Raw genomic sequence first — 14,596 nt, forward strand, 5'->3', positions numbered from 1 at the left:
GTTTCCGTAGGATGAGTAGTAGTATTTGGAAGCCAACACCAGCCGCATACTTGTGATTTATTTTACTGTCGGATTTGAACACTGATCACATGGAGCGAACCTGGCCTTAATCATCACTGCTGCCGATTAGCCTTCGAAAATAAACATTTCTGTCATATCTTGATAACGAATTAAAGCAAAATGAGACAAAAGATTTTTTTTTAAATATCAAATTTATGAAATAATTCCATTATCAAGAGAAAACGAAGCTCATTATTCCAAGATAACGAAATACGCGAGTCCGTTATCAGGAGAAAACTGACACAAAATAAATCTTTATTGCGAAAAAATAGACTTTATTTTGCCATCATTACAAAATAAAAAGTTCTTGTTACGCGAAAATAGCGAAGCAGAAGTACACGGATTGGCTTCCATAGTAATAAATTTTTGATTTCTATTAAAATTAGTACACTTACGCAGCTTTATGAGGCGTACTGTTCTTTCAGCCAAATGCAGCTTTTGTGGGAGGAAAATAATCGTCAGTCATCAACAAGTTTCTTAGTCAAACAGACAAAAATTTCCAGGGAAGTTTATCGTGCCATTAAATACGTTATAGTACTTTTAGCAACCCTTCTCGTTGTTTCAATATGGCCCCTGTGAGTAAAAATAAAAGTATTTTTTGGCAACATGAAGAAAATCTTATTCTTGACAATACCTTGTGATTTCATCAGATTCTGTTTTCATATTTATTTCAGACAAAAGGCCATCGAGCCTAAGCAGCTAAGTGGATGTGTGGGTATAGCTGTCAGACAAAGGCACTTTGTGATAATAAAAGAAAACAAAAGCGAAAAAACCTGCATGGGGAAGAGGCAATATTATGACAATAAACAATACGGTCTTTTATACACAAAACTGACTGAATATGCCATCTGTTGTCTTCGAGGCAGACTAGATTCAAACTTTCTCTTTGTCAGGGTAGGCATTTTAAATAGTCTCGAATGACCGTAAACACCATTTTCAGCAGAATGCATTTGGACAGAAAAAAAAAAAGGAGATAACACAAAATATGCAAATGAAACAATTATTTTGGCAGCATCAGTTCTGGCTCCTTGTAGCTTATTTCTTCTAAGATAATAAAACCTGCAAGAAAAACACAAGACATAAAATATAAAATGTAATATAAAACAGGTTCACGGCTGAATGTTGAAAACTCTGCCTTTTTCTATATTTAAATTGTGTCTTTAATGCTGCTTAAAACTAGATGCAGCTTTTCGTTCTGCCTGTAACTCCCAAAAGAAAGAGTTTCCAAATTAAACTTTTATAACATTTTCAGGTATTGATATCTCCCCAAAATGCTCACTTATTATTATATTCCATCTTCCTCTTTCATTTTCATTACACCTTTTAACCAGTAAAACTAGTAATTCACAGTATTCACGAGTATAAACAGAAACTTTAGAGTCACAGTGACGCAGATTTGTTGTTTGGGATCAAAGCTCTACAATAAATATGCCAAAAAATTCAAGTCATAGCAGAGACATAAAGTAGCACCGCGTTGTTGGAACTCAAGCAAGCAGAGACCCAATATTCAATTTCGACACCTCGGAGCTACCCGTGGCACAGCAACTTTGATCAAAATGAAATCATTGGCTTTGATGCCTAGAATAAGAGACGTACCCTTTGATGTGTAAGACGAGAAGCGGTCCCTCCTGTGCAGCCATCATCTTACCTTTCGATATCGTGGGCGTCCATTAAGCACTCAGTCATTGCTTGTCTTGCACTGACCCAAATTTGGTGTCGGGGCATGAAGCCACAATTGCAAGGTGTTTCTCTCGTCGCTGCGTTCACACAACCAGAGTCCGAGCTGTCAGTCTGGATTGGAAGATGCAAGATGGGTTCATTCATCTCGTGATGATTGAATCAGAAAAGTTCTGACCTTTTCAACCCGCAGTTGAGACGTTGCAGTAGAGACCAGGATGCTTACAGCAGCACTGACAACAGGAGAGGACTGGCCACCTGGCATACTGGGCACGGTCCCAGTGGGCCGGTGTCTAATGGGGCCCGGTCAACAGGTTTTTTTTTTTTTTTCACCCCACGTAATTGGACGGCCGGTTTTGCGACTAGCTGTCCAGCCGTGTGGGTGTTTAGCATGGCCCAATGACACATCCCACAGGTTAACTGTCAGTTAGGGCCGGGCTAACAGTCACAGCGAGTTAGGCTAGGTGAAAAGTCCATTAAACAGTGTTAAAAATAACCTCTGAACAAAATGCCATGGCGGCGTTGAAATGCAACAAATATAAAAAATGAAAGCAGTGAAAGCAGAGGCCATCCAAATGCACCAAAATAACTTTAATTGTTCCAGCTGCAGCCGTATCAAATAGCAGAGGACAGACCCTGCCTGATCCTGGCGCTGCCCTCCTAGCTTATGGCAGCCTCAAAGGCACTATAGGTGTCAGTAGAGCACCAAAAGCCAAGGAAATATAGTGCATTGTTCTACCGGCTTGCAGATTTTTTTCCAAACTTTTTGACAAGTTTGTGTTGGTCTCGAAAGGTGTCTTTGAATTTTATTTTCAGAAAATACGACCCGTTTTTCTTCTTGCATTCAATAATCAACGCTTGATTCAACCAACAGATGTTGGCTGGTCTGGGTGCAAAATGCCCTGGCTGATTGGTTCTTTTTGCCCCATTCCACCCCTGACCGGCGAGGAAATTCTTAGGTCACAAGTCTAGTAAGAAGTGAAAAAGGTAAAAGGCAAGCCGCAAAATAGAGGCAATTGCTGTTACTTTTTGACATAAAATTAATTCCACAAAGGAGCAGGATGTTACAGAAAAGTGTGTGAATGAAGTTATGACTGTAAAATAACCACAACTCATCTAGTCCTGTATTGATATATTGGGTGTCTGACTTGATCTATAGAAGTGTACATTTCAAGAATTGCATTTCTGTCTGATGTGAGAAATTGTGCAGTCCAGCCATCCTGAGCGGAATAGAAATGTTTAAGCGCATGGTGTGCGTGGACTAATGTGCAAGACAGTGTCGCTCCAGGTGATATCGACACACCTTTCACTCCTGTGGTGTGATGAATAACCGGGAACACCAGACAGTGCGTTAATAACTAAGAAAACACAGACGAGGGTGACACTTTAATCACTTACGCAGACGATAATTGTTATTTCTGTCAGTTTTTCCGGTCGTGCAGATGTAAATAGAAAGTTTGGAGAAATCCTGTGTAATTTTCCTTTGTTTTCTGCACAGAGACTTTACATCATACTAGGTCATTTGCTCATTCAAAAGTGCCATATAAACCCCACCTACCTCCATTGTCAGCAGTTGTGACATCACTCAACGCCTCGCGGTTTTTCATCACGTAAAGCCTTTTTACACTTTGCTCCTCGATTAACTTGTTCTTATTCTGTCATAATCTCCCTTATGGGAAAGCCATTCACCACATTAATCATCCTCCCCCTCTGCTTCCTGTCTGTTCAGAACGCGGATGACCTCTTGGTAGCATCGGCAGAGTGTCCAAGCGACGACGAAGATTTGGAGGAGTGCGAGCCGGGAAACGGTGAGTCTGCTCAGGGAGTTTTGTTTTCAGAGAAGTCGGTATCCAGAAGCAAAAATAAGTCTGAACTTGAGTCCTCATGCAGGGAAACTGGGGAAAAATTGGGGAAGCTGGGGAAAAACAGTCCTGTTTTTTTGGTTTGCAAAACCTTCTGTATGCAGCTGTGAGTAGACAATTTTAGTCAGTGTCTCTCTCTCTCTCTCTCTCTCTCATATATACATATTCACACACATACAACATGTCAACTTTATTTGTCACATCCTCAGTAAGCACACATGCTTGCCTCCTCTTTCCGTATCCCAGTCCAGCATTTCCTAGGTCTTCCACAACAATGGCTCGAAATCTAAGGCCCCTAGAGCATCACAGGGAGACCTTCTGACACATCCCACTCACCTCAATACATTGTAGCCCCTGCAGAAAAACCCAGGTCTGCTTTTAGGGCAAACATTACCAAATGCAGATTTTAAACAGGTGTTTAATTTCCACACAGACAAGTGACTGGCAAAACAAGATAATCCAAAATACATGGGGTTGTTTAAACATTTGTAGTATTAAAACTGCTGCAAGTGGCAGATTATAGAAATCAGTGTTTTTGTGACAATGTGGTCTGAACCTGTGTGGCGACACTTGAGGGTAGATTCCCCCTGTGGTTTTTCTCTGTAGGTGGTTAGGACCAAAATAGAGCTTCGATTCCGTTCTCATCGAAAACAGAAATGAGGTTTCTCTGCTGGATGCTATGCCCAGGATTAATCCCCCACGGGAGAGGCAACCGTCTCTTTTCCGTGTACCCACATACAGCGTCAGACATGTTCACCTTTCCAGACAGACGCTGGCCTCTGACAATCTGTGGGTGTTAAGTTTTCTCTCTGCCGCGAGCTCTCCTGAGAAACCGAAACATGCCCCGTATCGCATCTTCCAGATGCCACAGCAGTTCTGGCAAGGTCAGCTGGCGAGAAAAAAAAAAATCCTTGTCAACACGGAAAGATGAAGCAACACTGTCAGCGGCCCGTGTCCCTCTTCACTGTTGCCGTGCAGACAATGGTTTGCAGTCACTGTGGGATCAATTCTCAATCTTTTCAATTACATTTTTTTTGGTTTTTTTATTCAAACAGCCTTTGGGAGGAAAAATAAGCATGGGGCCGTCGCAGGGATCAATCTGGTTCCTTCTCGCACCGCGTGTCCTCTACGTCACGCACATGTTTACATGCCGTCAGACTGCCGAAACCCAATGTTCGCAGCACACAGTGTGTTTGCTTGCAGCCGTGAGCTTTTCATTCAGCTCTAAATGGCGGTGCATCTGTTGACCCACGCCGATAATTGTTTCTGGGACATTACCGTCACGTGCACTTGATAATCTGGTCTAGCCTTCGGACCGCACGGGCTAGGGATGGGGAGAGTAGAAGGAAAAAAACAGGAGTAGAGAAAGAACCATCAGCAGGTTCATTGAGAAGGACTGAAAAGCATTTGGCGTCATGTTCCTCTGCATTCAAGTGGATGTAAGAATCAGCAAGAGTGGAGTCAAATTCCCGTGAATGATTCCTCCCAACAAGCTAATTAAACACCACTTTGATAGCAAGTCTTAATTACATTGCCCCAATTATAGATTTGGTGTAGGTCTTCCAGAGTTGCTAATGAGCCTATGTGAGATGAAAATCCTCTTAAGGAGGACACAAATTACTGTAAATGGACAAGGTAGTGGAGGATAGACTCACCATGTCTGTATGTACCCCCTCACAACACCGGACGGAGACAAACAGAAAATCACCGTCATGATGGAGGACGACCCAGCAATTAAAGCAGTTCTGATCAATTACTGATTTAAGCTTTCTTCATGTCTTGGAAGTTCTGGATTCATCAAACGGGTTCGTCGTGTTAGTTGTTAATCGGGGGCTCTCGACTGATAACGTAAGCCTGACATCCCTGTTTCCTTACTGTCTAATTCTTGACCCTTGAATTTGCATGGCTCTAAAGGGCTGAAGTACAAGGACAACGTCAATTGGCATTTTTACTCAATTTAATTAACATCGACCCTGCTAACGGTATGAGGGCCCTGAAGGAATGAGCCCAGATGCTGCTGCTCAGGGTGTTTTTACAGAAAATATAGAACCATTGAATTTAAAATTACCTGGATTATGTCTTGTAAAACTCTTCAAGGACCAAAGATCTTCATGGAGACAATCATGCTGATGGGCTCCTTGCTCGGGCATAAAAATCCAGTCATCTTTTGATGACCTGGAATCAGCAGATTATTGAAGTGAGCGTGTAGATGACCATCATGATAGGTTTGCAGATAAAGTAATCGATCCAGGTTTATCCCCAACACAGCTTTAAGTACAATGTAAATTTAATCCACTTTGGTTAACGTCTGCCAATGTGTCAAAAATGATAGAAGTGGCATAGTCTCAATGCCAATGGAAGAGGAGACAGTCTGCAAAAGCAGGGACACGACAAACAGCCCCTTCCTGCTTGAGTCTTGTGCTCTGAAAGAAAAGCAGAGCAAAACTGGGTTTGTTTTGCAATTATTTTTATCACATTTCTAAAAGGGCAGTATAAACACATCTGGGCCAATTACTGCAATTATCTGATTATGGATAGTCATCGGAGTCTCTTAGATATATAAACAAGTTGCATGAAATACCATTCAGTTCAGTACAGATGGGAGATTAAATGTGGTGGGGGAAAAGGCTATGCTGGTCAGCTGTGGATTTTGGCAGTTTTCAGAGGAACACCTAAGCAAATTGACAATTATATATATAAAACTTCCTTTTTGGATGAAATTGGCAGCGCTCGGGGGAACATTCACGAAACAGATTTTAAGGGGTGAAAATGAGTTAAGTGCACATATTTAAGGAATATTCATAGCTGCATACAGAAGGATGTGTGGTTGCGGAGAAGCGAAAACAGAAAATACTAAAGGTGCAGCAAGCAACGATCAATGGGAAATAATGGTTTTTTTTAAAAACCTGTCGAGACTTAAGAGATTACCTTATTTAGCAGGTTAATGTCTTATTTGTTTTTTTAATTTTTGAACAACTATAGTTTTGGTTCTACAGAAGAGTGCAGGAGAATTACAGATTTCATACAACAATAAAACAATCAAGATGTAGCTCAAGTATAACCTTTCTGTTTTGAATGACACATGGCATTTACCCTGTGCAGCCATTCTATTGAGATCTTGGTTCTTGGTTGTTTGACAAACCCTAAATTAAAAACTAAGCTGTAGTTTTTCCATCAATGCCTAAACATTGTAGCTGCCAAACATCAACAATTCTTTGTCAGGCTCCCCTAGCTACTCCAGGTTTGTGGAGCTTCAAAACTGGATGACTGACTTGGCAGTGAAAGAAATGATCAGTTCTCTGCTTTCAAGGACTCTTATCCAGGTGCACCTTTGTAGCTCCATCCAACTGACTTTCCAGAAGTTCACAGATTATGAACAGAGTAGATTCAATGGTTTTAAGGAGCCTTCTTTACCTGTCATGTTCGTGTAATTCCATAATTCATACTGTTGGTCAGGGGCGGTAATTCCTATTAGAAAACCCAGACCACCTACCAGACTACGTCCTCCAGCTCCTCTGGGAAAATGCCAGGGTGTGCCAGGTCTGGATAGGGAAATGCAATCCCTCCAGCACATCCTGGGTTTCTCTCTTTGTCTCTACCAATCTGGACATGCCCAGAACACCTCCAGAGGGAGAATTCCAGGATTTTGAATGACCAAATCATTTGAGCCTCAACAGTACCCACAGTTCATGATTAAACTTTCAGTGCTTAAGAGCAAATTATTATAATAATTCCACTTGTCTTGTTTAAAATGGCAACATTAAAGGCTAAAATTCCTAATTGGTAAATGTCATTTAAAAAAAACTTAAAGGTTGGTCACATCTTGACAGTTTTATTCCAAAAAAACATGTCATTGGCCAAATAGTAAACTAGCAACTATTGTATCTTCTGAATTGTTTTAGAAGCTAAGTTTAGCTTCGCTATCAGGAGGTTTTCCTTACAATGCCAGTTACAGGTTCTGGAAGAGAGACACACAGAGTAGTGATCGAACAGTATCTATTATTTTCTGAGCAATCTTGAGGGTACGGAGCTTGAAATTAATCTCAAAACATCTCTTCTCTGCAAAGTGATGGTAGAGTATAAAAAACAATTCCATCATGCAACGTGGTATCCTTCGATAACACAGGATTTCTGATTACCCTGAAACTGGTATTGTGAAATGACATATCGCCGGGCAAATGCGAGTGAAGTCGTGATTGCGTGCTTTTTTTCAAATGTATCCTTTCATCCTCTAATGTGCCGTCATACCCTGCTGTTATAGAAACGTCTGGTATTGAAAGTACCCTTTCAAGCATTGGAAAGACGAAGGGTTGAAGAGTCACAAAATGTTTTTCCTTTACAGCTCTCAGTTGCTTAACTTCAAGGCCTGTTTCTCTGTTGTCGAATGACTGATGTTCTTGATCTCAGCTCCCCACTGCATTACAAAATCATTGTCGTTCTTTTTTGAAAATCTGTGGGTTGTTTAACATACAAGGTTTCTTCCAGTCAAATTGCTCCCTTGTCTATCATCAGTGAATTGCCCTTTTCAGCCTCTGCCCTTCTTAGTCCCCTTTTTGTAGCTCATTAATTTAACAATTTCCCTATTAACAAATGCAATCACATCATGCGGCATGCACCTGGGTTTAAGGGAAAACAATTAAGACGTTTTCCAAGTAGTGTATTACCTAAATTTCGATATTTGTAGTCCTCGTATGTGGGAAGTAATTTGTAAATCATGGTCAGAATTCTAAAACCATTTATTTTGTATTATTTAACTACTTTTAATAGTATTGGCAGTATAAAAGTAAAAGATAGAAACTAGAAACAAAATGTCTTTCTTTGAACAAAAGGTTGAGCTAAAATTACTTCTAGTCTAGAATGAGAGGCCAGGGTAATCAAATAATACTTTCTATTTTAATCTTTCCACATCAAAAACCTGTTGTAACTGGCTGTAAGTGGCGTCATAATCTTAGCCATGACTACTGATTAGCAGATGCAGTGTTTTACTTTACTAAAATCTGTTTTGCAAGCATCCTCACAATCATTTGTGCTGCTCTAGGAAAATAGGTCATCATTCCAATAAATCACTGCTAGCAAAATCACCATTTGCTCTTTAAAGGAAATTAGAATTGGCAAGGCTCTTTTTTTTGGGGAGGGGGGGGGTGTGATGACATCATTTCTGGCCATAGTTTACAAGGTACTTTTACTTCGACTAAACTACCACATACAGGCTGTTGATGGCAATTTTTCCCAAATATTTCACTTTTATTAATGGCTTATAGATAACCGATAATGTTTGGAAATGTCATAAAATGCCACTGACTTCCAGTTTAGTATGAGGATGAGCTGAAAAAGGGGGCATTGAGTTCCTGCAGCGGCTTCGAGGGCTTTGGGGTATTTTAGGAGTGCTGCAGAGACGACTTCATAACCAAAGGAACTGGGGAGGGGTTGATGATGGGATGATACCATTCATCGTAAACATTGTGGATCAATCGATAACTCAACTGTATATTTCTATTACTTTTTCAAGCAGTTAAAGTGACATAAATGAGGGGGAAGTTGTATATCACTATCCAAGAACAATCTTACGCAGCTTTCTTTTGTAATTTTTTTTTCATGCAAAAATCATGCGGCCAATTTGTTGATGTAAGTGACCTGAACCTCGTGGTTTGCTATCTTACTTAAACAATGACTGCAAAGGCATCTGAGCAATACTGTATTAAGCAAGGGTTAACGTTACAAAGTCAGCATTGCAGAATAGCGTATCTAGCAGATGTTACCTTATTCATTGTAATTTGTATTCTATTTTTTCTTGTATTAGTAATATAGAAGTTTCTGTAAGATACTGTAGGTCAGAATAGCTGTATAATACATTAGATTTTTTACATATTTCAGTCATAACAATTTGTTTAAGTAGCTCAGACTAACTTGAATAACTAACCTCATGTGAGGATTTTCTATACTGATGATGCTGTATTAATTGATCCTTTACTCATATGGCGATGACTCCTCTCTCTCTCTTGTGGTCCCTAACGCTCTTTTCCTCTGTTTCTTTCTTGTCCTAGGAGGTGAATTAGTGTTGCCTATAATTACGGTGGACTCCCTAGATCCCCCATCTATTGCCACCCGCTACCCAGTAATCCCTCCTCCCCCCACGACCTATCGCCCTTTCCTCACCCTGCTCGAAACCACCAAAGAGTCCCTTCCTTTGCCAAATGGTCGGCCGCCCTGTCCCTTGGACCAAGAGGACTGCGAGGAGACCATTGAGGTGTCGGCATATGGCTCGGGGGAGATGACAGAATCAGATGATGAGGACTATTACAAAAAGTTCCGCTTGGTCACCGACAGGACGGTCCTTCCTCCTCCCCCCGCTGCCGAAGGTGGGGTCCAGAACCCCCGAGACCGCCATTTCTCCCGTGTCCCCAACTCCCATCGCCCACCTCTCTCCTCTACCCCCACGGCTAACCCAGACCAGCTTAGCCCGCATCTTAAGCCAGTTGCCGGCGGCAGCAGCAGCAACAAAATTCCCGCCGGGAAAATGAACACCCGGGACCAGGTGCTGTTGCCGCCGGCCCACCCGTCAGACCCGGGAAACCGTAGAGTCCCAGGAATAACCTACCCTCCAAATTTCCCTCATGTTCCCACTCCAGACCCCACATCTCCAGATGGACGGCTCCCCGGTGCCGTTGAGGTGCAGCAGTCCAGCAGCACCACAGGAATGGTGGTGGGCATCGTAGCAGCAGCTGCCCTCTGCATCCTCATCCTACTCTACGCCATGTACAAGTACCGCAACCGTGATGAGGGCTCCTACCAGGTGGACCAGAGTCGTAACTACATTAGCAATTCGGCTACGCAAAGTAACGGAGCCTTGGTCAAGGAAAAACAGCCCAGCACTGCCAAGACGGTCACCAAGAACAAGAAGAACAAAGACAAGGAATACTACGTCTGAGGGCACTCTGCTACAGCACCCAGAGACAGACAGCATACACACTTAGGGAAGGAAAGAAAACGAGGATGAAGAGAGAGACAGAAAAAGGCAGTATATGGAACAAGATAAGCACCCCATCCAAAAAATACTTTAAAAATCAGTATTTACAGATAAATGCGGTACTAATTTCCTTTCAGTGTATTTGATTGCTTTCCTTAAAAACCTGAAAAAGGTACAGATATATACACCTCAGAGCATCAGGTTCTGTGCCGACAAATTAATGTTCATAAAAAGTGATGAATCGACTCGCTTGTGAAAAGGTTTTTGATATTTTGGGTACTGTAAAGCGCCGCCTCAGTATTTGCATTGGGTGCTTAATTTGGAGGCAAACTTGCAGTGTCAAAACTAGCCTTAGACAGTATAATTTGTAACTTGCCAACAATCTGTAAAATCGACTGCATATGGACCCGCCGCCTCTGTGTTTAACATCTCTGATCTCTCTCTTCCTCCGATTCACCCACGTGCTGTTTCTCTCCTTATCTACGGTGCTTAGTAGCTCATGCGACGTAAAGTCTGCCGTGTTTCAAGCATGTAGTATTCATTTTACGAAAAAGACAAACTTTCTTTCTGTGGAGTTTTTGAAAAAAGAAAAAATATGACGATCGACGATAATAACGTTAAAAAGTAGCAACTATGTGAGATACCACCGCTCCTAATGGATGCTAACCTATACGTTTAGCCACCAAAAAAAAAAAAAACAGAGGCCGAAACTCCCCGTGGTCGTCCTTTGTTCCAGCAGGTCTATGTCATGTGTTTCTGGGGCTCCAAGCATCCAACAGAGAAACTGCATCACGTCCTTACAATTACTAGTAAACAAGAGAAAAAAAATCTCCAGCACACCAGATGAACTTTGTTGGCTCCAATTATAAATATATGTATAGAGGATGCAGAAACGTATGGACCTATTGCGTAAGCAAGTTGAGAAATGACTGTGCGCAACGAAAAACTAGGAATTTTCATCATCCAAACCTGCGTTCCCCTCCTCTCACCATTTTTATGAACAGCACGGCCGATAAAATGCCTAGCTGCGGGACTCAGCCTGGTTTGTTCCTGTGTTTTGTTTTGTTTTTTTTATTTCTTTGCTCTGGAGAAACGAGAGACATTTTGGGAAATCTGTTCTTTCTGGACTGTGGGAGAGAGATGCAGCTGGAAAAATGACTAGTTTTTTTGTTGGTTTTTTTTTTGTCCCGCTCAAGCCTGACTGGACTGATTGCAGCCAATAGGCTTCTTGCAAAGAGCACAAAAATTCAACAATGGCGGACGGAGGTTCAAGAGAACTCTAGTGTTCTGATTTACAACTATAAAGAAGACAACTGTAACATGAAAAGAAAAATCCTGAAAAAAAGTTTGTGAAATGTCTAAATATTTGAATCTCATTCCATTACTAAGAGAAATGTGTTTCCCTGCTATCATTCCTGGTTGGTGAAGAAAAAACTACAGGAAACTGAAATTTCTATGGCTTTCTTTTTGGGCAAATGGGCAAATGTGATATGGAGTTGAAACAATATTTTTTTTAATTATTATTCTATTTCACCAACTCTTCTTCCTGCTTTTATTCTTGATCCATGGCAGAAGACATTTCTATACATCATCTCCATTATTGGTTTTATTTCTGTCTTTATGGCTGGAGACAAGATGGCGGGCTATGTCAATTGGCCCTTGCCAACATCTCCGGCCCCTACTAGTTCTTTTTCTCTTTTCCCATTTCAGACACACTCCTCCCAGTATCTTCCTGTTCTTTCTAAATGTTATTGTAAAGTGTTCCAGTGAGATGACTCTAAATATGTGTACATTAACAGAGGGAATACACTTGGTTATATACTTCTTATCTTCTGTGTCCTGTTTCTTTATCATCTTTTTCTGCTGACTCAAATCCATTTTTACAACTAGCCACATAGCCCACCATCTTTGACGAGCCTCAACAAACGGCATCTGCTCCTCTCATTGCTCATATCTATAGTTTGCCAGGCTCTGCAATACAAAATAAATGGGGGAAAGTTAAGAATCTTAAGATGATAGTCTTTGAAACTTCGAGATGGAGTAGGAACAGACTCCTATAGACCACTGGGAATTCCAGAAGATACTGGAATTGTTGGTGAGAGGGGAGGAGTAGTGAAGTAAAAGCTGTCATAGGAGTGTGGCGCTTCATTCAGCATTCATTTTACAGGGCTGGGGCCATCGGTGCGTGTCTCCACAGCAGGAACCTCCCCCAAACAGCCATTTAGAGAAGCTTTTATGGGGCCTAACTGAGTCCCTGCTCTAGGGCAGGTACTTGGATCGGCCCCAGAAAACTCCTGGAGCACCGACTGGCTAAATGTAGAGCATGATGCGACACGAAACCCAGCAGAAGAGAAGCATTAGCCTAGCAGGCACTGCTTCTCTTCTCATGCATAGCTTCCACCGTGATATACACAGAAACGGAAACCAGAAGTGTGGCAGCAGCTCGTCTTGTTTTGTCACATGTGCCATTTATAAATATTTATTAACACTGATGTCTACAAAGACTACACAGCTTGCAGCGATAGATAGGAACAAAAAATGTCCTGAGGGCAGAAATCCATGACTGCACACTTAAAAACCCGTGACATGACCAAGGGGTCCTACCCCGCATCGGAGACATGACCATTGAGAGGGCTAAGGGAAACAATTCCTGTTCCTGCCCCAGTATTTACCAGGAACTCCTGCAGTGGAAACGTGCCTATTATATTGTCGCTAAAAAAAAAAAAAAAAAAAGGTTGACTGCATTGATAGCAAGTCAGGTGAGGTTTTTTTCAAGTGTCCGGTAGTTCGTAAGAAAGTGAAATTATGCTAATACATCAAACTTAAGAAGCAATCACACAACTCAAGTACAAGTTCTCTCCACTCGTGGCCAACTGGGAGTCACAGCAGCTTTAAAATTAAAAAATGGAGATTGAGGTAAGTGTTGAAGTGGTGATTTTCTTAAATGTACTCTCCATCATTTGAGATTCCCAAATCCATATCTACCTTGTAAATCAAGGGTGAACAAGTTCTGAAATGAATAAAACATAACAGAAGCATATAGAAATAAAGGCCTGTCTAGAGTGTGAATACAGCTTGAATGAAATTCGATTTTATTGCGCAGTTAACATACATTGGCATTGACAAGTTTAACCTCCATTTACATCAAATTTCCCTTGGATGTTACCAAGAGTTCCCTGCAGTCACAAGCTGTTAAAATGTATTCCTTTCATGTTAAGTCTGACAAGTGAACTGTGGAACACAGACTGAAAATCACTTGACACAAGTGGTTGAGTTATGCACTAATTTACTGTCTGCAAAAGGTACGTAAAAGTGGAGTCTCACAGATGTTAAACCAAGGAACAAAAGTCTAAGGGTCATCCTTCCTTCGTCTAGGCAGCTGTCACATTCCCCTTCAATCTGTAAATAGTAATGTGCTCACAAGGCTCACAAAAATACACCTTGTTAAAAAAAAAAAAAACTTTCATATTAATAGGTTTTAAGATTCAGTTTTCTATAATAGCTTTGAATTATTCTAATTCCATTTTTTTTTTTAAATGTAGACATTTTTCCAAGTATCTCATGTTCCTAGAAACACTACAATAAAAGCAAAAAATCGCCGCATACAAAGGTTTAGGCACCCACGGTCAGTGTTTACCTAGAACCCATCTATTTTTCAACATCAACTTGACCCCACCAAGGGCTAAAACCTTGGTCAAAGAGAGCCCACTCTTAATTCATGGAGGTTCTTATTCTTCCAGGTCTTATTAATCCATGAAAGTCTAGCAAAGGGTCAACTGGACTGCCAAAAGCAACCTAAGGCATCTCGCCTCTCATCCAAACAACCTCTTCAGTTCTGAAGAAGCTCTTCACGTTGCTCCCTCCCACGAGGTCCTGTCTGACCACTAAAAGTGTAAAATACCAAATAATCAAAATTTGTCATATTTTTCAACTCTAAATGCCAGGTTTGTAATGTAAACAAAACACACTTTTTCAACAAAAAAACTGATTTGCCCCATTCCACATTAAAATTGGATTATCTTTTAATTCT

The 14,596-nt window shown here is 41.1% G+C and overlaps 1 protein-coding gene and 2 long non-coding RNA genes across 12 annotated transcripts in view; 1 reads left to right on the forward strand and 2 right to left on the reverse strand.

Moving 5' to 3' along the window:
• The window catches only part of nrxn2b (neurexin 2b), a 460,093-nt gene extending 447,699 nt beyond the window's left edge, over window positions 1-12,394 (forward strand). For 7 of the 8 annotated variants that reach the window (XM_057026456.1, XM_057026463.1, XM_057026460.1 and 4 more), the window contains 2 exons: window positions 3,467-3,545; window positions 9,644-12,394. In XM_057026456.1, the coding sequence (XP_056882436.1) occupies window positions 3,467-3,545; window positions 9,644-10,527 (963 nt within the window). In that variant the 3' untranslated portion in view covers window positions 10,528-12,394. The remainder of the gene's footprint in view (window positions 1-3,466; window positions 3,546-9,643) is intronic. The other variant, XM_057026464.1, reaches the window with a different exon arrangement.
• Window positions 1-14,596, reverse strand: part of LOC130522300 (uncharacterized) — a 51,632-nt gene that overhangs the window by 26,242 nt on the left and 10,794 nt on the right. Inside the window, exon 2 of one of the 3 annotated variants that reach the window (XR_008949589.1) lies at window positions 5,668-6,022. The exons of 1 other annotated variant lie outside the window; for it this stretch is intronic. This is a non-coding gene — a long non-coding RNA (uncharacterized LOC130522300). Of the gene's footprint in view, window positions 1-5,667; window positions 6,287-14,596 lie in introns of those variants that run through there. One more of the 3 variants, XR_008949590.1, reaches the window with a different exon arrangement.
• LOC130522301 (uncharacterized) lies at window positions 4,593-5,396 on the reverse strand. The gene is made up of 3 exons (XR_008949591.1): window positions 5,255-5,396; window positions 4,768-4,923; window positions 4,593-4,725 (listed from the first exon to the last, which is right to left on the reverse strand). It is a non-coding gene; the product is annotated as an uncharacterized LOC130522301 (long non-coding RNA).

The sequence above is a fragment of the Takifugu flavidus genome, chromosome 3, assembly GCF_003711565.1.
Source record: "Takifugu flavidus isolate HTHZ2018 chromosome 3, ASM371156v2, whole genome shotgun sequence".
NCBI lineage: Eukaryota > Metazoa > Chordata > Actinopteri > Tetraodontiformes > Tetraodontidae > Takifugu > Takifugu flavidus.